This window comes from Styela clava, chromosome 9, assembly GCF_964204865.1.
Source record: "Styela clava chromosome 9, kaStyClav1.hap1.2, whole genome shotgun sequence".
NCBI lineage: Eukaryota > Metazoa > Chordata > Ascidiacea > Stolidobranchia > Styelidae > Styela > Styela clava.
In genome coordinates, this window is record NC_135258.1 from 19,384,146 (window position 1) to 19,408,654 (window position 24,509).

General features: G+C 38.9%; 1 protein-coding gene across 4 annotated transcripts in view; it reads right to left on the reverse strand.

Annotated features, from left to right (window-relative positions):
* The window catches only part of LOC120339668 (ras-related protein Rap-1b-like), a 352,566-nt gene that overhangs the window by 311,404 nt on the left and 16,653 nt on the right, over window positions 1-24,509 (reverse strand). For 2 of the 4 annotated variants that reach the window (XR_005569229.2, XM_039407835.2), the window contains one exon: window positions 20,386-22,237. Coding sequence is in view for 2 of the 4 variants with exons in the window: in XM_039407835.2 (XP_039263769.2) it covers window positions 22,151-22,237 (87 nt within the window). In the remaining 2 variants the exon portion in view is untranslated. Of the gene's footprint in view, window positions 1-20,385; window positions 22,238-24,199; window positions 24,432-24,509 lie in introns of those variants that run through there. The other 2 variants (XR_005569230.2, XM_078115830.1) reach the window with 2 other exon arrangements.

Genomic DNA, 24,509 nt, shown 5'->3' on the forward strand with positions numbered 1-24,509 from the left:
CACAATAGCTATTATGGATGAAACTTACAAATACAAAATTACCACAACGCAATGTTTTTATGCCTGTATGCGAGACAGCATCGTCTAAAGATGTTATATCAATCAATCATTTATTTCGGTACTCTGACATAAAAACAAAACGGCACAAAAAGTAGACGAACAAACAAAATGCAGGGATACCGGTACCGTACCTGGAAGGCGAGCATAACTTAAAATAAAGTTAAAAAACATAAAAGTACGCGCCTGCCACCAAAAAATAATAAGCATACAATTATGATTAATGTGAGGACTGCCGTCCCTGGAACGGAGAACTCTGCCATACTAAAGAGCTCTAATTTGTTAAAAAACGAATTGCATTAATAATATTGGCACTGTGGTAGGAGTTAGATTTACGGTACATACCGGTACCGGTATTTATCCCGGGGTAGAGGAAAGCAGATTACAAAGCTTAATCATATGAGAGGTTACGGCCTCTCATCCCGTTACCAGTCCATGTTGGTTACCGGTATTAGATTAGCTAGTTATTTGTTTTCGAAAGCATGTAATCAAATTTTTGAGTATACGGTACCATGAGTGATCTTGCAAACCAATGCAATCATTGCAAAAGCTGTTATTTTACTCCCTTATTTGGGTACTGATTACTATGTTACTCAATTGATTTGATTCACATTTTCTATTTCACAATCCCAACTGGTGAACTACCGCGCGGCGCAGCTCATCGTGCTAAGCGTTAGGAATACGCTCACCACCGCACCTCTGATTGCTCTGTGTGGGTTCGCAGGTTCGAATCATGTGCGGGGATGGTTATGTACGAGAGGATTGCTGGACTCCTCACCGCCGCAGGGTGGTTCACGTAACCGCTGTTCGGCTACGGCTTCCTCCACCATCAAGTCCATGCTTCCGAAAACAAATAGCCCAACTAACTAATCCCATACCCGGCATGGAATGGTAACCAAACGCGAGGCCGTGGATCGCCATATGGCAGTATGGTTGAGCAATCTTGTCGTCTTTTCTCTCCCCTGGGATAAATATGTTGGTAAATCCTATTCTACCGGTGTGATTTTACAAAATCTTGACTTTGACCAGACTCGTGTGAATAGACAGATAGACTTGATTGCAAGCAAAGTTCGATCATCTATATTCTATACTGATATACCGGGTCTAGTGAACTAACCGCCCACTTCTTGCTTTACTGTTTATTGCATGCGATCGGGTGCTTATGAGTCAACAGTTTTATCCTGTCCACCGATATCGTATCCGGGGCTAAGAATATCTTTGAATTCGGTGTTTTCACGATCCCCAGATCTTCCGTCGGCCATATCTTCAACCGCTCCGTCCTTTTTCCACGAATTTTCTTCGGATCGTTTGTGAGGTGTATAAATCTTCTCTGTTTTTTCTTCAGTCCATTGGTCAATATACTCATTATTTTATTCTTTTGCGTCATGTGATATAACGGTTCGTTTCCTTCGTACCTTTCATACTCGGGGTTTTCGCCTTTTGAGTGTCCACAGACAGCTCCTACGCCTTCGTCTGACATTGTTACTCTCCCCCCTTTTTCAAGAATTTCTTGCAGTTTCCTTTGGGGAAGCCACTCTCCGAACTGTTTCCACACTATGTATTGAATGTCAGTCCACGGGTGGATTCCTCTTTGACCATGTTCACAAATCTTGTGTCGAAGATGATAGACTATGAAACGGGATATTTCATCATTCCCTTTTAGTTTTTGTCCTGGTAGGGTCTCTACTGCCACGGGCCAAACTCCCGGGTCTTCGTCATCCACGGCCATTTCCATCCAACCCGATCTTGACAGTCCATCTGACGTGAATACTTCGTGAGTAGTCCTATGTATCGCTTGTTCGATTGGGTATACCGATAATTCATTTCAATCAATCAATCAATCAATCATTTATTCGTCGTCACAAAAACATCAAATGCACAAAAAATTGGTACAATAAATAAATATAATAATAATGATATTTGTGCGACAGGAGTCGCGAGGGACCATATTAGGTCTTCAAGCAGTGACACCTAAAGCGCTGTTACTGGTTCAGTGTAAAAAAATAACTACATTTGCTACAAACATTGACTATGCAATAGTCGTTATGATGAACTATTTTGAATCATTGAAAAAATTCGCATCAAACGCAACTTTACTAAAATCATATAATAGAGAAAAAAAAAGAAAAAGAAAAACAACTCAACTATAAATTTATAAAAAAAGGCATATTTGAATAAATGTATATAAGTTACATAAAAGACAAACGACAAGCGAGGGGAAAATGGTTAGACCAAAGACAAAATTGTAAGTGATTGATTGAATAGAAGTTGGTAAGCTCTAATAAATCATAAAACGTTGATATGTATATATATATATATATATATATATATACAATACGCTCCACAGCAAGTGGGCATAAAATTTACGAAAGAATGGTAGGCATATGCTTGCTCAATAAATTAAAATATAACAAATTTTGGCATTTTAGTGTAGAGGTTGCACCAAGGTTGGTAAAGTTAAAGTACCGGGTACTTTAGAAATAGACTCCTTACACCTATAGTTCCTCCGGCTTTTTGGGCAGCCATGGCGACAGTCTACAAATGCGACTGCTGAGCTATGGACAGAAGATGGCGAATCATACTGAATACTCCAATCAATGGCTGATGGAAGAGAGATAATAACTAATATATTTACTTTTTAGATATAATTTGAAACCGTAATAGCCTAAAGATTTAATGGTACTTGGTAAGGCATTCCACAGTTTCACACCCGTGTATTTTATGGATTTCTGTGTCCTGCTTGATGAATATCTTGGGACATAATATGAACTTGACGAAGCTGATCTAGTAGAGTATGAATGGATATTACTCTGCATTCTGAAAATTCCCGCGAATGCCATGGGAAGCTTGTTATCGAAGTACTGGTGCATGAGTTTCAGTATCTCAAATTCATGGATATGACCAAGCTTAATAATTCGACACCTGTGGTACAAAGGATCTAGTCTAGATCGGAAAGGTGCACTACATATGGCTCATTTAACCAACGCAGTACAAGATAGTCTTGACTGGGCTGCTTAGGTTGTTGCATCTTTCTCAATAGTCCTAGGACTCCCATATTATCTGTCAATATCGTAAACGAAGTCCCTATCAGTACCTCTTTAAATTTCCGTACTGATTCGCGCAGGGCCTTCAACTCCTTTTTGCAAGGGTCATAAGCTCTCTGGCATTGAGTCTTCCACTTCTGGCTGTAATAGGCGAGAGGATAAACGTTTTTTGAGTGAGGTCCAATCTCATCAATCGTTGTTTCCGGTTTGGTTTGAAATAATATGGCGCCAAATCCCTTTTCACTTGCATCCGTTTCCAGATACGTTTTGTACTCGGGTTTGAAATGATACAATTTCTCTGGATTACTGACCGCCTGTTGGGCGATTTTAAAGTCGTCCAACAACTCTTCCGTCCATTCCAGTGGTGTGACTTTTCCTCTCGTAGAGGGGACATTTCCCGTCCTTTCGTCAAACCGTGTCAATATCAGGCTTAATCTTGGGATGTGTTTGGCCAGGTATCGTAGCGCGCCAATCCATCCACGCAGTTCGTTTATGTTCTTCGGAGGTGGTATCTCTCGAAGTGCTCGTATTCTATCAGGTTGTACTAACATTTCGTGTTCCGTCACGGTTACACCAAGGACGTTAATCCGTTTTTTCCCAATCCAACACTTGTTTATACTTATTGTTAATCGCATTTTACCATTTGTTCAAACAATACTTTCAACAAGACGAGGTGATCTGCTATAGTTTTGGTCGCTAGTACCATGTCATCTATATACACTTTGATTGGCTCAGCATTTTCTTCGTCCGTTCTTCCCATTTCTCGAATTCGGTCTCTATAATCTTTCGTCACCGGCTTTTCTATGCATTCTAACATGTTTGCAGACCACAATGCCGGTCCCGTCTTTATTCCAAACGGCATTTTTCGAAATCTAAGCAGTTCATTCTTCACTGCAATACCCAGAAATTCTCTAGATTTCTCGGGCACTTCAATATGGTAGTAAGCTTTCTTTAGATCCAACAGACTCAGGACCGGCCGTCCTTGCGCCATTGTGAGCACGTCTGGTATCAATGGAGGGGCTATTTCTATCCCCTTGATTGCAGCATTTAAGGGTTGCAAGTTCTGTACTACACGCCATGCTTGTTCGCAGTTCGGGTCTTGTTTCTGACGTTCGTTCATCTTTTGCGGTACAACGAAAATGGCCAGTTTCCATTGCGCAAATCCCGTCTCTACAACTCCCAGATTCTTCATGAGTTGGATTCCGTCTTCTAACGCCTTTTGCTGCTTTCCTCCTTTGAGGTTATAAGGTCCTGACACGAACGGTTTGGTGTTTGGGTCCTTCAATTCTATTGAACACTTATATTTCATTACTTGTGGTTCATTCAAGTGTTTTTGGAGATTTTCCAGTTCTCCTGCGTAAGGTTCGTAAATCTTTTTCCATTCGTCTTCAGGGATCAGCTCGTTCTCTTTTGTTCCTAAGTCGGTCGGCGTATATTATTCTTTGGCCAACGCAATAGCTTCTCCCTCAAGCTTCTGTAATGCCTTCTTCACCCACTCTGGAGTTTCTTCCGACAATACATATTCTTTTATCGGTTGTGACAGGTACCAGCACTTGGGTTTCACAGGCACGTTTTCCTTTTGATTCAGTTCGGCACTGGGAGATAAATGTGATGCATCCACTTTACCTCGAGATTTTGTTTTTGAGTTCGTCGATCGTAAGGATTCTGGTCCCGTACTTTTGCCCTGGGACTTTAACTGTTTCGTTTCCGCCCGAAACATCGGCGTTTCTGTTTTTGATCGACTTCCCATTTGTCGGGACATCCTCTCATTTTGGTTGTCAAGAGCCCAAGGCCACTCTGACTCTGTATTCTCGGCCCAAAGCCACGGCAGTCCCACGTTCGCCTGAGACTCCGGCGATTCTGTATTGTCAGCCCAGGAATTCGGCAGTCCCATTTTACCCGCCTGGGACTCTGGCGTCGGATGTCTTTGTTTCCCATCGTCTTGAAGATCGTCACCTTCGTGTTCGATGGCCAATGCTGCACTACTCAAATAAGAATTTGGATTATCCATTCGGATTTCGATAGAGTTCATTTGTTGAAGCCTTCCTATCCATTGGAACCCTATAATGTTCAACGGTATTTTCTTTCCCACTGCAAATGGAATTTTCTTCTCCTCTCTTTCTATTATTACCAACGAGTCGACTTTGGATTCCCCTCCGACTCCGGTCAAGTATCCCTCCAATGGTTTCCTATTTTTCCATTCCTCGGGATAGTGTCTTTGCGCTGTTTCTAATTTCATTAGGTTTGGTATGGACCCTGTATCTGCTAAAAAGGTGGCTCCGGTTCTTCTATATATTAAAAACATTAGTTCTCCTCCAAATACGTTTTTTAACTTCAAGGTCTCACTTCCGACTTCTATGAGATCCGTGAAAACTGGTAAAAATGATTCCGATATATTATTTACATATTTACAAGGTAATATTTCTTTTGAGAGTTGAATGGTCGGGTCACTCAACCCTCGTACTCTTCCCCCGCCAGGGAAAGAGCAGCCACAAGGTCATGTTCTGTCCATCCTGGAGCTGCAAAGGTAGCCGATCTTCTCCTTTCATCCGGTTCCCCTCTTTCTCCTATCGGTGGCATCCAATTCGGGCGATCCGAGGTTTGCTGTGGTCTTTTCCCATAGTATTCATCACACAAGGTGATTCTTTCTTGCAACGTCGGCGAATTCTGGGATCGAAAATAATCATCCAGTTCTTCTGTCGTTGATATTTTGCGCCTCAGTACATTGTTTCCATTCATGAATGAAGACCACTTAACCCCAATAGCTCGTAGAACGCTCTCCGGTTGTTCTCTCAATCTCGGCATGATTATGCCGTCTCGCACTATCAGCTCGTTCATTCTTAATATAGCCCCTGCTATGCAATCTCGACTTAAGTGCCCAGGTGATTTGCAAGTGAAGCATACAGTGAAAGCTTGGCCAGTCTGTGGTGTTAAGTATAGGCCTAGAGGTGCATAGATATTTGGGTTTCCCCCCAAATCATATTTTTTACCTTCTTGTTGGCTGATTATTCGTGCGTCTTCCGTATTCCGCGGTACGGGGCGCGGGGGCAGACTCTCCGTCCTAGGCGAGCGGCTAGGGGTCATATTTCTTCGTCCTGCGCCTACTTCTCGTGGTGTTGATCTTGGTCGCCTAGCATTTTCTATCCCTTCTGCCGGCCGCGGTGGTCTGTTATTCACCCTTTCTTGAAGCCTTTGCGGGGGCACCCCCCTGTTATCCCTTACAGGGTATCTCCTGTTTTGGCTGTCGATTTCCTGCAGCGCCTTTGTTATGATCGTCCACGGTTTCTGGGTTGCCCAATTATAGGTTCTTCCTACTTCATTGATTACCAAATCATTGTTGGCTAATCCCTGGGGATTCGTTATCGCTAACGATGTAATAATATCTTCCCAATTAGGTTCAGGGTCAGAGAATGCCAAGGCGATTTGCTCTGCGTCTTTGTTTCGGTTGGCCTCTTTTAATTTCGTTTGCAGTGCGCCAAATTTCCTTCCCCATGGGGAATTCTTTGCATGTTTTTAGTCATCCATCTCAGTAAATTTTGGTTTCCAGGAGGAGGCATTAATTGTAACATCTCAGACATTTTCATTGCTGGTTGCCCGGGCTCAAGCTCTTCATCTGGTCTCGGGACGATGATCTGTGGATTATCAATTTCTATTGACCTTAACCTTCGTCCTTGACCCGGAGTATAATTTTCGTTTTCGTGCGCTCTAGTCTGATTCAATTCTTCCTGTTGTCTTGACTGGGGGGTCAAGATGAGTGGACGCGGGATTAAGGTTGATTTTTGATAAGGCGTCACATGTTGGACTCCTGGGAAATATCCCGTCAACATTCCATTTTTTATCCTATCGTCAGTGACCGCGTCTCGTCCTGGTATTCCCGTGGGGAAGCACGCGGTCGGTATCTTTTGGCCCTTTGGCGTTGATGTCAATCGCTCTGGGCGCACCATTCGCACGACTTAGTGGTCCATGCCTGGTTCCACTAGCATCATAGGACCAGAAGGAAGATTTGGGTTTTCTCTCACCTTTTCGTATTCGATTGGCCTCACCATCATGTCTGTTTTTAGCGCGACCGCACAGTCTAACGGGGCCGTTGGTTGGACGTCGAGTCGTTCATTGCCTGGGTACTCGGGAGGCTCTTCCTCAGCCCTTTTGTTAGGTGTTTCACCCCGCACTCTTCGCGTCATTTCTTCTATTTTCCTTATGGACTCCCTTGTTGTTTGTTCTATTTCTTGGCATAGTCTATTGTTGTTTTCCCTTGAGTGATTTAATCCCTTTCTGAAGCTCGCTTTTTTCTCGTCTCTATTCACGTCGCTTGTCTGGATTCCAAAGGAGGCCGCTTCGTTTTCTCGACGCGCTTCTTTTTTTAGTATCGGGTAACCATTAGTCATCGGGACGGCTGGGGTGGTCAGCGTAGGCGTGACTGTCGGCTCTTCCCTTGGCCTCATTGCTTCGCCGTGAGCTTTTCCCAACGCATATTTCTCTGACACCAATGCTTCAACGTCCTGTATCGATACTTTCTTCGCCGCCTGTTTTGCTGCTTTTGTCAGGATGGCTACCCCCTTCTGAGTTCGTTCGACGTCGGTTTCGGCTTCTTTTAATTCTTTCTTTAGCTTGGGTAGTTCTGATTGGAGTTGTTTAGCTTCCGTATGCAATTCTTTTATTAACTTGGTTTGCGTCGCCATTTTGTTCTTTAACTTCGCTTCACTTTTCGTCGCGTCTTGGTGTTGTTGACTTACGAGTTTTAAATGTTCCACTCTTTTCCTCAATTTCACCTCATCGCGACTCACTGGTTCCCTTTTCTTAGAGAACATTCGCTTGAACATTTTTCAGCGTCTTCGTATCAGCGTCTTCGTATCTGTTGTCTGGAGAGTCCCGGCGGAGATGCCAACTTTTTAAAAGTGGTTTTCTCTGCTTGACTTCGTCGTCTACAGGTGATTCCACTTGGTTCGGAATTTCGACAACAGTTCTTTTAGTCTTGATCCAATCTTGTTTGCATTTTATTAGTATATTTTTATCTATTTTAGTTATGTTTTAAATCTTAATACAACCAAATACTCCAATACTTAACTAGAACACCACCATGTTTTAACACGATCAATGTCTTAATTAAGTATTGAAAACAACGCACATTACATTAAAAAAATCAATCAAGGTATTACCATTTCATTTCACCTAATTCAACAACAAAGACATCGGGGTATAGGGTTGCATGACGTTTTATTCATATCTCATTTTTTAACTTTTTTTTTGTGTTTATATAGGGTTTTAAATTTACAAGTTGAGATATGCACCATTACATAAGCATTACAGAAAAAAAAAACACTTATAGCAATACGTATACATGATAATAGGCATGCAATAAAAATAAAACACAAGTTAGTTACACTTCATTGTTCCTCATTAATTTTTAAACATTAATCTTACGATATTATCACATAAACAAAAAAAATAAAATTCCAGTTACGATTTGGACCATGAACACGATGTTATTAACACAATAGGGGTTTCTTTGACAATAGGGGATTTATTCAATATTCATTTCGTCTTCAAGAGTTAATGACAATATATCTTTTTCCTGTTTTTCTGATTCCATAACTTTATTGCTTATGACTTTCGGGGCTTCTAAGTACTTATCTTCTGCTTCCCGTCTGCTGGTTTCTTCAATTATCGTCAACGCCCTTATTATCAGTTCTGGGTATATTACATCCGTTAATAAATCCCTCTTTACTCGTTCTCCAAAATCCCCGATTTCCCTAGCGATTTCTGTCCTTATATACTTTCGTTCGACGAAATCCTTGCCATGGGAGATTACTTCATAATATTCTTCATTCTTGGCATGATATGGAGGCGCATTTTCTAATCTCCATTTGTTGTTCCTTTTTTTCTTAGTTCCTTAAACCTTTCCCATCTTCTTGAATTTCTTCCTTCATAGAGAAATATTCTTCTCAAGTGGTTGTCACATTTCCCTTCTTTGATTACTTTAAAAATTTTACTCGGTTGTTCGAGATGCTTTATTCTATCAGCCAATGGACTTCGTATCCGTTTAATTTGTATTTTAGGTTTCGGCCGTTCTTCATGTTTTCTCTTCGTAGCCACGACAATCCTCTGATTTGATTCCCTCCCCGATCTTGAAGAAGCGCGAGAATTGCTCGGTGTCTCAGGTAACTTTGTTATTTCATCGTCACTGGTTCGCAACCATTCAGTTATGTAGTCAATCTCTTCTTTCCTTTCAGATGATCTTGACACACCAGATCTCTTAATTCTATCCGGTGATAACTCCTGTGACTGAACGGTTGGTGTTTGCATCAACGCTTTATTCACCAAATTAACAACTCGCGCCGGGCTTCCTTCATCATTAATCTTCAGATTTTCTGTAAAATTAGTCTCTGCCGGTGTAAAGACATCGATAGAGTTCCTCGGTTTCTTTACAAGTACCGTTACTTTCTGATATTCTCCAGTATCCTCGATCCTTTCAATTTGAAGACTGTTTCCCATTGTAAGCACTCTGTTAATTAAACTTATTCAACTTCTAACTTTGTCCCTTTAATAAATTTCTGCTTCAAAGTAGTGCAGTCCTGTCCTCAACACTTCCTTCTTTTATATGGATCTGGGTGTGTCGTTGGTCACATATTTATTCGCTTTCACTTGGTTATTTCATTATAGTTGCACGCGAGAAAGAGAAAAAATCTCTCTCATATTTATCATCCTATTGTGGGAGTCATCCCATTTATTGCTTCCGGGAATTGAATTGTGTAACTCGCGTTTGCTCAGGTCATAAACCCGCGCTTTCTGCAAATATGTGCAGAGGGTTTGCAAAACATGATAGTTCATCAAATAAATAAAATATATAAAGTCCGTTAGGTCAGCATTCCTTTCAAAATAGGTCCATTGAATTTAGTCTGGTCAATCGAATTCACACTTTCGTGCTAGATAGCTAATTCCGCCATGGTTTTTGCATCGTTCTCTAATAATGTCTTTGTAATTCCCTTCTTTGCAATACCTTTTGCCCAATTTTTTCCTCTCCTGTCCGATAGTTGCAATATTTCCGGCAATCGCTGCTTATTTCTCCTGCAGTTGGGGTGATATTGCAAGAAACAACAAACCAGGATCATTGCCACAATAACGACTGCAACGGGTATTAGAAACTTCAAAAACGGCTTGATAATTACAAATAGACCATTTCCGAGAACTTTCCCGATCCCTTCTACTCCCTTGGTGATCACGCCTCCTATGGTTTTGGTTATTGTTCCTAGTCCGGATAATATATCGCCACCAAATGTGTCATTTAACGGTATAAAGGTTATATTTTTTCTCTTCCATCCCGTCGTATTGAGCAAAATTGTCGTATTGTTTACTGCTTGTACCCAGATCCCTTTAGCTGTTTCTTCCTTAATTGACGCATTCTGCAACAATTCACGTTGTTTTTCGGCCTGCTTTAATTCTTTCTGGATTGTCTCGTTCACTTCTGTCTTTTGTGCACTAATCAATTGAGCGTATTCCTTTAAGTACAATTGCCCCTTTTGTATTCGTGTCAAATAACCTTTAGTTTTATCAAATAGGGGTTTTCCCGTAGCATTCTTTAATACCTGCATTACCAGTTTGTCTAATGCCAGTTCTGCCAATGACATAGCCCTAATGTCGGTTATAGCGTGTATGAAGGTATCTAGTTCGGCCAGTTCGATCTCTTGGGTTTTTGATATCTCCTCGGAAAGCCATTCTCGATTTTCGGCGCTCGTTTCCTGTTCTTTAATCATTGACACAATAACATCATTTAATCTTTCTTCTTCAATATAACTGGTTCTAGACAATTGATTCAATTTTTGCGCTATTAATTGCATCTTCCCTTCGTCTTGCGTAAATATTTCGTTCATTTCACTCGTCATCTCTGACATTCTCTGGTTCATTTCGTTACGAAGATTATTGATTGATACCCTATTCGCTGTTGCGAATGACAGAGCCGCCGCTCCCAGGAACTGCCTTTTTACCCTTTGTGTTCCAATCCTTCGATACATCGATTTCGATCTTAGTTGGTCATTGTCCCATTCGCCGTTTCCCGTTCCATGCAACCACAAGGGTGTTCCAGGGAACCTCGATATGTTGTTTGAAGGGTCGTATTCCACCTTTGTCCAAAATCTGAGTTTTGCCCGTACCCCTCCTACTGGATATTTGCAATTCGTATTCTGGTCTATTCTTCTTTTACATTTCACGTCTTCTTTCATCATCGACGGATACTGGCTATAATACGACCTCGAACCTTGTTTAATTTTTATTGATCCATCCCTTGTTAAATTAAACACGTTATCTGTAGATTCTAACCATTTTATTCGAGGGCTCCATCCACTTATTGGTCCGAGTGGCTGCAGACCTATGAAGGCATTTCGTTTTTGCCAAATATTTGCCGCCCAAGGGTACGTCGTTCGTCCGCTGTTACTGTATCTCCGGACATAATCCTCATAGTTCGTAGACTTCAAAACTTTTCTTCTATCATACCACGGGTCCCATTCTTGAATCAAGAAATCACCTGACGTTGGTTCAAACTCCAGTTTTTTTCCGACGAAATTACATGTAGTATGTTTCCACGTGACAACTCTTTCGTCCCCCACGATATTGGTTGCATAGAAGTAAGATGTATTCATCTGCTGCCGCTCATAATTAACGCCTCTCAAACCTTCTCCGAGCACAGGTACCACAATAGTTTCTTCCACTTCATATCTCGCTGCCGTACAATTTGCAATCACAGTAGTGTAGTTTACCAGAATTTTAATTATCATAGTTTTATACACCGTCATTCCAGTCAATTATCTGAGATTTTCCCATCGTGTAATACTTGGTCCATTTTCCCATTTCCATATGTGTCGTAAATCGGGTTCAGTGCCGCGGCGATATTCTGCGTAACTCCACATCCTGTCACTTTTTAGGGACGTCGTAATATAGCTTATAGTTCGTTCACATAGGCAACTCCTTTCCAATTCGTCCGGATCCGACCAAAACCTTCCTTTCGGGTATATCTTTTCTTGGTATGTCTTTTTTCCGCGACGACGTATCCAAAATTAGAAGAAAAAAACAATCCCGGATTCCCAAACACCGGTTCTTCACTTATATTCCAACAAGATGTCAAACTAAGTTTTTTCCAGGTAGTATTCTGTATTCTTTTCCAAAGGGGCGATCTTAGTTCGTTTTCATTTGTTACACGAGCATCATTTATTGTTGCTACGCCGGCTGTTACGGTTCCCACATCTCTAACTGCGGTCGTTTCCTTCGACACCAGTAGCACGTGACTAAACAGTGCCAAAACAAGGCAACAATACTTAATATTAATAGGAAAAACGTTGACCAATCCGAATCCAAAATCACTGGAGCGTCGGACAGCCAAGCCATCTATTTCTTCTTTCGAGTGCATATATTCACAATTTCCTAGTTTGTTAGTTAACATCTGTAAAAAGACATAAACATTCAGTTAGTGCCTTCTCCTCCTTCTGGATCTACATTGTATCTTGGGTTGGTGCTAATGGCTTCTAATATTCTGTCGAAATGTTCGTTTTTTGGGTACTGCCTTTTCCACAGATATTCGTCGAGGTATGAAGGATCAGGTACCGTGGCACTCCATTCATACGCATTCATTTCCTCTTTACATCCGCCCAAATCGATTCTATATTTTGGGTGTGGTGACCCTCGGGGGTGACGTACATGTATGAATGATTTATCGCTCTGTGAGTATACCCCCTTCCAAGGTTTTCTATATTGTTATACGACGGAAACATGTCTGACCAGATTGTCGTTCCATCCGCTATATGGTTCACTATTAGTTGTTCCATCATCTCTTTTGTTCGTCCTACTTCCGGTGGGATTATCTCTACAAACAACTCTTTTGTCGTCAAATCTATTCCTCCAAAAATCTACAATGCTTTCACTGGTCTACCTTGTCTGTTTGTAGCTGGTTTTCGTCTTGCCAGGTGCGTCTCATCGATGGCCACGACATGATCTGTACCTCCTATCTTTTTCTTTCTGCCAATTAGGTCTTCTGAACAAACTTCACGGATGAAATTGCACCAGTCCACCATAGTTCGTTTTGACAATTCACTCTCCTTGGCCATCGTCTCCTGGGTTACGTCTTTCGCCCAGAAATACATCGTCGTTACCAGCCTCGTCAGTTCCGCCTCACTGTTTTCAAAAAATGACCCCTTCCTTATTGTGGTGGTGGTCCTACAGTTCTTCTCCTGGCACCTCCATCTACACGAGTCCTGTTTTGCCGATTTGATATTTTCTTCTTTCATTTCCGTTTTACATTTCGCATATTTCATCCGAGTCGCCAACAGTCCTCTATGCCGCAAAAATTCTATACATGCCTCTTCGTCATACAGTACTCCTCTCTTCGCTAATCTTCTTACGTTCGACATACCGTTCATCCGATCCAAACAGTCTTCGTTCTCTGCAAAATATTTTGTCATTTATTCGAGCCCTTTTTACTAGCATATTCTATCGTCCGTGTTAGTGGTTATTTGCTTTTCGTGTTAGTCATGTTATTCGTCAAGCCTGTCGTTTTAGTGAGGTCATGCTTTGTTCGCACTACAAAGTTCCGGTTTGTCATATCACTCTCGTTTTGTTATTTACTTTGTATAGGGCGGTTATTCGTCTAGTGCCATAATCCGTCTAGTAACTTATCCGCCCTGTATAATACAGGCGGGTGTATACTTCACCAGACCCGATATACCAGTATATCAACAAACCTGCAGGCTGCAGCAACAACACCGTGGTGTGCGTTGATTTATTCTCTCACCTATATCTGTATATGCAGGGCTGCCATTGATATGAAACCAAAAATAAGGACACCAGGGAAACATAATAACGGAATAACAAAATCTAATAAACAAAATGTAGGTATTCATGCCAGTGCGACCCGTGTCTAATCCTACTTTCCACTAGAAAGGAATTTCTCCAGCAGTTCTTTACGTACCGTAACATTTTATTAGAAACAATCTGTCCCATCTCACTTTTAGGTTGTATTTTGATTCAAGTTACACTAACTGATTTTGGCCGGTAGGCTATTGTTTTGTCATTGTGTCAATTAATTTGCAGTTATTACGTAATGAATGCGCGTAGCAATCAATGAGGTTGTAAAGTATCATTTCTAGCAAATCTATCATTCGAATTGACCTTGCAATAAATCCTTGTGAGCGCAAGCGGGGATTCCCCCTTACAAGGAACCGTTTTCAGCTGGAAGCTAGTGTATAATAAGGACGAAAATATTTTCTAAGAGAAGGAGGTTCAAAATAGGGACAGGACGTTATGGCAGCCCTGCCTATATGTAATACAGCAAATTGCATTATACGTATTAGTATATATTTACGATTATACACATCATGGGCTTTGATACACATTAGACCAGGGTTTCCCAAACTGGGGTGCGCGGACGTCTGCAGGTCCGTGACGATTGCACAGAGGGTCCGTAACAATGTGAGGAGTCCGATCAATCTTTAATTAATTTTATTTAATTGATTTATTTCAATCAAAAAGCATTTGCGTTTCATTGGTTGAGCATTTCGGACAAATATGCATTTCTGTCAGAAAAGGCATTTGAAATTGTATTGCCTTTGATAACGACCTACATGTGTGAAACAGAAATAGCTCTCATCAATATGGTGACAAAATACAGGTCCAAACTTGCCGTAGAGTCGGACCGGACTTACAAGTTTGATAGCCACATATAGCTTCAAGAATTGATAAATTGTGCAATAAAAAGTATCACAATCCACATGAGTCGCCCGCGGGTCTGTTCCAAAATAAGCTTAATAACTAGACTTACCATAATTTCTTGGGCATAATCCGGGACAAACTCAAAACTATGAATGAAATAACTGGACGAAAGGCCGAAGGCCTGAGCTTGGCAAATTTTTATTCCATATTTATAAGCTTCAATATTGCATTACTCTACACTACAGAATCTCAAGTTCTAGATTACTTTCAGCATAATATGACTCAAAAACAAAAATGAAAGTTATTATGCCTTCTCCAACTCCAAGCATCATAAGGCTAAGGCCTCCAATGCAGCAATTGCTGTAGTTTCATTGAAGTCAATAGAATAATGACGCAATAAACGTCACTCATTATTCCCTACTTAAAGGATTTCTCAAGCTATGCGCGATATTTTACTCAACCTAATAAGCTAAACGAATTAAGATATAAGCCTCGAGTTAAAGCAAAGTTATGCATTTTGGGACGGAATTATTCATAATTTTGCATCAGGTTCGAGTTAATTCTGAAAATTTCACTAAAATAAAAGTCCGGGACATTTTGCTAACCGGGACGGGACACCGGGAAAGACGTTTAAACCGGGACTGTCCCGGCCAAACCGGGACATATGGTAGGTCTATTAAAATAACGGCGCTTATAAGTAGACTACATCAAATAATTTTTGCCATGTTATTCTTGTATAAATCACACTTATTTGAGAACTGGGAATAACACTATTTATTATTATGGTAACGATCATCCTAAATTTTATTTGACCTCAGTAATGTGACGGGTCATTTAATACTCTCCCAATTATGACTTCACACAGATGTCACCTTCCACGAACCCGCGTTTTTTCGTGTCCGTTGATTTGTGGAGCAGCAATGCCAATAGTACAATTATTGATTTCAAAGAAAAATGGCAGAAAACGAAAGAAAACCTACCATTTTCACGATGAATGTGAGGTGGATTTCTTTTTACCATCATGAAAACAGCTTGCCTCTGTCTCATTTGCGAGGCGATTATAGCGACGACAAAGCAAAGAGACATTTCACATCTTGTCACTATCCATTGGTCAGCGTAGTACGGACAGAAAAAGCTCGCCCATTATAACCAATAAATTACAATAACCTCCCCACCCCCCCCCCCCCCCCCCCCCGCGAAAATATTCCGTGGAAATGACCCTAAAAACTTTCGGACATAAACTAAAACAACGCTTTTTTTATTTCGTCAAAAAGCATAACAGGTCGCTATTAAAAGGCAATGGTAACCTAAAATTTGCCGTTCATCTTGGCTACTTTAATTTTTTTCATACGTGCTTCCTCTTCCGCCCTTTTTCTGCGTTTCTGTGCACCACTGAGAAGTTTTGCTTTCGACATAATTCTGACAGACTTCGTAATTTTGCAGGTGCGATCAAACCACAAGACGCCGGAAATCGACGCCTCCCTGGCATTGTTACGTAACAAAACGATTTGAGCAGAACTAACATCCACGTTATAAGATGTGCATTACTGGTTTTGCACTGTAGCTTTTGGTTTGCGGCTTAAATTTCTAAAGTCTAACCGCTTGGGCCCCATTTGCACTTTGGGCCCTCCCGCTACCGCGGGGGTGGACGCTATGCCACTGGGTGGGCCAACAACAAACTTTCTCAACCTGCCAACCGAGAACATTGTTACATTACATCGAAATACGTCTGTGCGCAGTAAATCTATGCGTGTGCGCAGCCCCTGAAAGCTGTGTGCGCGCGCACACGCGAACACTTTAGAGCAGGGGTTCACGAGAAGATTTCCAGGGGTACTTGGATGACAGTCCAGTTTTTGTATGTTGCTGTTTTATAATATCCTTTATTACTAGGCTTACCATACGTCACGGTTTAGCCGAGACAGTCCCGGTTTTAACAAGCTGTCCCGGCGTCCCGGCCGGTAGACTCAAATGTCCCGGTTTGGCAGCTCGGCTGCCATGGGTAAAAGTTCATATTCAATATTATTATAATTTATTTTTATTGAAGACAGCCCACTTACCACCACTGATTTGCGACACACTTTACATGTTCAGAGAGAGAGAGAGAGAGAGAAATTTGTCTATTGTTATGTCACAATTGTGATATGTTTTAATGCGTCACCTGACGTTAACTGCTCTGCCGTTAAGTTGTCGAAATGCCCAAAAGAAAGTGCAAATTTTCCAATGAGTTGAAGAGAGATTTTCCTTATTTGAAGCAAACTGAAGGAGGAAAAACACTTTGTACTCATTGCAGATCTGTTTTTTCTATTAGTCATGGCGGTCGTTCAGATGTCAACGATCATCTCCAAAGCAAGAAGCACCAATCATTATCGGCTCGACTCACCAACTTCTTTGCAATAACAAATTCGAAAGATTCTTTGTTTTTGGCAGCCAAAAGGCCACAGTTGCCTATCATACTGCTGTTCATGGCCAAAGTTTTCACTGCACCTCTAACTTAATTTCAAATTTTTTTTAGCCTAAATTTGCTAAATGCGAGTCGGTGATTGTTGATTGCATTGCCCCACTGCTATCCTTTGAACTCGTATCAGTAACCATCGATGCATTAAGCAGAAAAGATTTATAGCTTGTTCCAGTTGTGGTTCGTTATTTTTTACCTGATGTTGGTGTGAAAAAAACTTTTAGAATTCAAATCTTTACCCGGGGAAACCGCCGAAACTTTTACTGAATACTTGCTCTCTGTTCTCGATCAAAAACATTTAAAAGGAAGAGTTGTTGGATTCTTTGCGGATAACTGCAACACCTACTTCGGAGGCGTAAAAAGACGCGGTACAAATATTGTTTATTTCAAACTAAAAGAAAGCACAAATTTTACATTTACACTGTCCGAGTAACAGAACTGAAATCATTCTGCGACTTTGTTGATATTGAATATCAACGGCTATTGCAGCATGGCAACACTCGGTTTCTCTCATTATTACCTGCTCTGCAAAGGATTACGGAAATTGAAGGCTTGAAAAGTTATTTCAATTCTCAAGAAGGATGCCCGACTCTTCTACAAAAATGTTTCGACGATCCAGCGTACGAACTTTACTTGAAATTTGTCCTTGGCCAGCTCACCTACTTCAAAATTGTTCTCATTTTGGAAAAAGATAATACTAATGCCGTAGATGTTGCAAATATTTTGCCTGAGTTGAAGCAAGAAAAAATGGAAAGTGTGTTTATTCCATCGCAAGCGATGGATAAAGAAATATTTATCCGAGAATAGATCAAATGCAATTTGGCTTACTTTGCCCGTTGAGGATAAGTTGATAGAAATGTTCAAGAATTTTTCAAGCAAAAATATTAGTATTTTGAATTCGCCGAAAATTATTGAATTTGTATTTTGTTTGCCTGAAACATCGGCATCTGATGAACGGCTTTTCTCAATTGTTAAAATTTTTTGGTCTGAAAGCAGGGGCGGAATGCTAGAAGAAAATATTAAAGCACTCGTCCCCTGCAAAATTAATGGGGATCTGCCATGCTATCAGTTTTATGACAAAATGAAATCGAACCAAGTATTTTTAAGAAGCGTTCTTTCTGCGGACAAATACTTTTGGTCTAAATAAATAATACAAAGTAATTTTTTGTGTTTTCCTAATTTAAAGACCAGTAGAGATTAACAGCTGTATATACCCTCAATGGCATAGTAGAAGTTTTAATATTACTAAGATTGGCAATAGACTGAATGTTTTTCAAATCGCACCGTCCCGGTTTTTTGTTTCCGATATATGGTAAGCCTATTTATTACTACCTTGGAAAAATGCGTGCTCATTGAAACTAGACGCCAATCGAAACATAGATTTTCCCTGAACTTGCGTTGTTGTGATTGTGACGCAACAATGTGAAATTCGAAGCTTTGCGTACAAACTGAAATCTTTGAAGACAGTGTGCTGCGAGCATTTAAGAATTCATTAGTTAGGCAGACGATAAGAGCAATAATATCAATTAGACGATTTAATTTAGTTACATCTGGTCAATAAATTGGTGTTACAACAAATTGTTAGTCAATATATCAGTATATCACAACTTTGTCCGGTGTCTGATTACCGGGGGTTCGCGTTAATTGTTTCGTGACTAAGGGGGTACTTGACAGAAAAAAGGTTGAGAACCCCTGCTTTAGAGGGAACACTGTGTATGACACAGTTTTATTTTTAGTTTCATTCATCCCAATATGCATACGGCATGGACGTTTATGTACTAAGTTGGGTTGTGATATTCCAGTTTTAATCTGGTCGTCACATTTATGTCCAAGTATCGCATATATTGTGTAGCGGAGATAACCCGCACGTCGTGTATGAGAACGTGAGGCATGGGGCATAGTGATAAATCACCTCTCCCACTATATTCGGAATCAGACATGTATTCCGGTGAGATACGACGTTGCCAGAAATGGACAGCGGTCGTACTTAGCGACGTAATCTAGGAGGTGGAATTGGGTTGAGTACAATTTCGCCAGTTCAGTCTTTTCCTTTTTACATTGAAGATTATCCAACAGGCGAACCACTAAAACGCCCAATTTGAAAGCGAACATTTCGTTTTCGAATCGTTCGCACAGTCATTTAATTTAATGATCAATATATACTTCCTGAAATCAATTTAACAATCTCCTAATAATAAATAGGTCAACATATATGCAATCTTTTAAACACTTACTCGCAGATTGTTTTTCAGGCTACGTCACAATCATAGAATGACGTGAAATATATGAACAAGTTTCCAAAGACTAACGCTGATGAATCTTCCGTATTAACCTCAAAGGATCCTATGAAAAAAACATCCTCAATTCGTTTACCCTTGCTCCGTCCATTTATAACCAATAAATTACAATAACTACCTCAGTATCAATCCCCAAATTTAATTATATCCTACTTAAACTGTTACCAGTAGTATTTATTAATTGATGTAATCGGGACTACAATTTGGCAATATTTTGGCATGTCTTTGGTGAATGAAAAGGTTTAGCGTTTAGCCCACCTCTTCATGCACTCAACTTTTGTTGGGCAATTTGGCACTTGACTCCAATTATAATCAGCTTGGCGAAATCATTTTTTTTGCCCTTATATTGAATACTGTTCACTCTTGTTTGGGATTTTTACAAAATTATTAAAATGGTGTGGCAAACAATTTTTGTTATTTATTACATTTCTTATCTTTTATTCTAATTTTTTTTTATGTGTTTATTTTTTTTTGGTTATTATATAATTTATCTAAAGCTTCTCTCGTTTTTCTAAATTTATTATTGCCCTATAGTTGTGTGTGTGTGAATGATTTGATTCGGTAGATTTCAGGTTAGTGAACACGTACCACTTCTTTTTGGCAATACCTTCCATCTTACGTTTTAAACCTTATCCAAGGTTTTGTTTACTCTCCCGATTTCAAAATCAGTTTGTTTTTATCAGCCGTTTTATCGCCTTTCTGCTGATTATGGAGTCGAAATAAACTCATCTTATCATATCTACTTGGTATGTGATATCTATTAATGTGTCACATCCCAGACCTAACAAGTTTTCAAATTGTATAACAAAATATCCACCGCCCTGGTGGAAAAGGATCAAAATAACGCATAATATTATTTTATTCATCAGCGGGCGACATTCCAATTAAATAATTGCTGGCAACGAAAAAAATGCATTCATTCACCGATGATGACGAAAATTAATAATAATTACTGATTCATTAATTGATTAATACACAGGAATAACAAAACCGCATCAACCAATATTAGGCTGGATCGAGCCCACAAAATAAGAAATAATGCTACAATGTTTTCAGCAGTACTGTCAAAGCTCAATAAACATTAGTTAGCCAAAACGGGTTTTATTCACTCCATATTTGCCATTATCCAGCATGCTTTATCAGCTACAAATTCTGTTGGACCTTGTGTAGGAGCTTTTATACCTTAATATTGTCCACTCATGATGGAAAAGATAACAAATTATATAGAAAGCATGGATTTTTGACAAAACTTGACTTGTTTTAACATACAAATATTAGAAAGGGCAACTAGCTAATGTGATGCAATTCATTAGTGGTCAACTTTTCATATTTGATATTTATGATACAAATCATAAAAAATACTGGCAACATGAAAAGTCAAGATTACCAACACAAAAATATCCAATAATTCCATTAAATAGATTGTTATTGAAATTTATGCAAATTTTACAATATTTTTTAACACTAAAAAGACAAAATAAAAATTTACCGATTGGCCATAAATAACCTAGTATAACATTAATACATTTCCTTTTTATGTTTCCATTAAATACACCAAACAGGTTTGTATGTCAATAACCTATTTTTACTTCTCCAAGTTATGATGGTATAAGGTGAATCTTTTACCAGATTTGACACAGGTAGTGAGTGGACTAATATATTCACATTTTCCATGACTATCATCAACTGACGTTTTCCCAGTGTTGAATAAAGGAGGTGGTTTCCATAATTTAAATCATTAAAATACCAAAAAGATATACAAAATCAAGATTCGGAAAATTTCCAATTTTTTAATAGGTGCATCATGCATCTAATACCCAGTAAAACAAATTGCCTTTTAATGAAGGCACCAATTGAGAAGCTACTGGCATATATTTGGTCAGGATATAAAAAAAACATCCATTTCCTCCCAAATGAATAAACATCCATTTGACATCTGACTACACAAAATATAACAAGAGATATCATACTAATATTCAAATTAACAGTATGTAAAAACCATGGTGAATGGAAGTAAAAACCATGGTGAATGGAATATTATAATTTTATGCAGCAAAACCATGATAATTTCTAAATATACCGTATATATTTTTTCGTAACTCCAAGCATTTCATGGAATTTGATAGAATTTACTTAAATTATGTAAATTTCTTTTCAAATGCTTTTGAACATTTTTCTACAAATATCACATTGGCGTGTTGAGCTTTTGTGTCTGTGCCATGAAAAATTAAATATTTCAGATAAAAGTTTGCAGCATAACAGTTTTATTAGTCTACAATTTGATAGTTACAAACGCTAGAGGATGCTATATATACTTTAATCCTATACTAGCAAAAATGAAAAGGATTATTATTATAATGAAAAGAACAAGAATTTAGTGATCTACTAGCAAAATGCAAACCGTGGATAATTCAATCTAAAAGACCAATAACAGCCATGCGTAGATCATAGATAAAATTGTACTGTATTAACAGGTTTTATCAATGACCATCACTGGCCATAAATAATCATTTTCGTCATAACTATCCATGGCTTGTTCTGTATATTGAAATTTTGTACGATATGCGGGGAAACACAAAATAATAATAACAGTAATAATAAGAATATCAACAACAAGAATTGTAATAGGAAAAGTATAACAATGGTTGTACGAGAGCAAAGAAAATTGCTGACAACTTCTGATGGATCGTGATCTGAAAAAGAGACAAAAAATTGGTTAAAATTCATATAAAAAAAAGGTACTCCCGAAGTATGCGCACAGAGATATCGCACAACCTGAATCCTAACCTGGTACACAACCTGAGTTCAGGTTGTGCGCCATCTTGATGCGCATACTTCAGGAGGTCCAAAAATATAATTTAATTGGATGTTTGAAATGATGTACCTAATTAAAAATTTCTTGAATAAAAAGTAAAAATATAACTGAGGCAGCAATAAATTTTGCAGATAAAATAACACCTATTTTTATTATAGAATTTCAGGATATTCTATTCGTTACTAATATCAATATGGAAGTGATAATTTCAAGTTTCGTGTGAACAGCTGCAGAGTGAGCTGGTGACTTACGCCAAAGCAAAGGCTTAACTTAATTGAAGCTTGTTAAAATTTTATTTGATGACAATGATATTACATTATATCATCACCATGATGATTATAGTTGATAGCATAAGCACTTAAGCAAATAAATGAAAATAATATATATAATCATAATTTTTAACAAGTAAAATATATAAAAATTTACATGACACATCATGCAATTGTGAAAAAATCATTTGCAAAGCCATGTCAACCTCGCATAAACTAGTAAAAGGGTTGGTGCATGGTTGGTGGTTCTCAGGAAATGGTTATGGGTGTTCCAAGAGGTCCTTTTTATAGAATTAGTAGACGACTAAACAACAAATTTGGGTTCAAGTACAGCTTCTGCAGTTGTGAAGTTCCTGGAATCCCGTTTGTATCAGATGGAGCAAAAATTCAGCGAATAAGTTATCTTACACCCCTCAAATAAAGCATTTCTTGTCAAAGGCTTGACTCAAAAGGATGACATCGATATGTGGATGAGATAGATAAACTTCATGGCAAAGATGTTCCAACAAAACAAAGGCTTCGTGTCCAATTTTCAAAAATAAGATCAAATTTTAGAATGTAGAAAGAAGAAAACAAGTTTTATTAGTTTCAGGGATGAAACTAATAATAACAATGGTTTGAAAAGATTAGACCCTTCATCTCTAAATAACAATTAATCGTGGATGGGCCAAAGAAATACACGACAAAATGAAACAAGTATAGGAATGAAAACTAGTAGCTGCCGATGAAGAGTACTGGTCATAAATATATAGATTTTGTGGCATAATTGAAACTGCGATTGGAACACATTAGGGAGAATAAGAACAAAATCTTCAAATTTTTATAAAGTCCAGAGTGGGGTCCTGGAAAAATCAGTAATCATCATGGTATAGTAGTTTTGATTAGTAGAAAACGAAAACAAAATAATTAGAAATTGAAAGTAGTAAACAAAATAAGTAACCATGTGGCAATGGCTATTATTTGCAAAGCGGCTTGAATATGTTTTTTTCTTATCCCAACAAATGTTCTACAACACATAATCATTGTCATGCATTAAAAGTATTGCGTAATATGTTCCTTTAAGGTTTCCATTGTTTCATGTTCCATGATAATACAGAACATAAGATTAGTTTATTACGGCCAAACCTTATAAAGTAAAGAAAATATATTAGCAAGTAATATATACTTCTTACTCACTCGATCAGTGGGCTACAAGATAATAGAATGTGTATCGATCAACCCATTAGGTGATATATATCTAACCACAGTTAAAAAAGCCACCATATATGACGGAGGTTAATGAAATGTCACCTTGCTAAACAAAAAGACAAACAAAGCTATTAGTTATGACTCAAAATTTCATTTTGCAATAATAATCATAGGTGCAATACAAAAATCTGATTGGAAAGAAACAAAAAATAAATAAGCGAGCATTTATAATCAGCTGCGAGTAGGGAGACACGAACCGATTATAGGTAATAATCAAAGCTGAAACAAAAAGTAGAAGATGCAGTGCGCCGCATGTGCCAAAGGCACTCTACGACAAACTTAGGAGTTACAGACATTACTTCCATGCGGTACTCGAAACTCACCAAAAGGGACCTGTACAACCCGCTCTGGAAACTTTTTTGTTGACATTGATGAAATATTTTTAAATTGAAAAATTAATGTTCGTTGTTGTTGGGAGTAATTGAGAGAAAGTTGGTTACTGGGGTGCCAGTGAGTTTGTAACGATTATAGTAAGACACAATTCGAGCAGATGCCTTCCTGTGGGGGCTGAGCCGGGTTGCTTGCATTTATTTGTCGGACCAGTTCGAAAAATACCTGAAAATGCAAATTTGTTCAATATATACAAATATATATTATCATTTTTATTCATGGTGTCATGGCTTTGCAAAGATG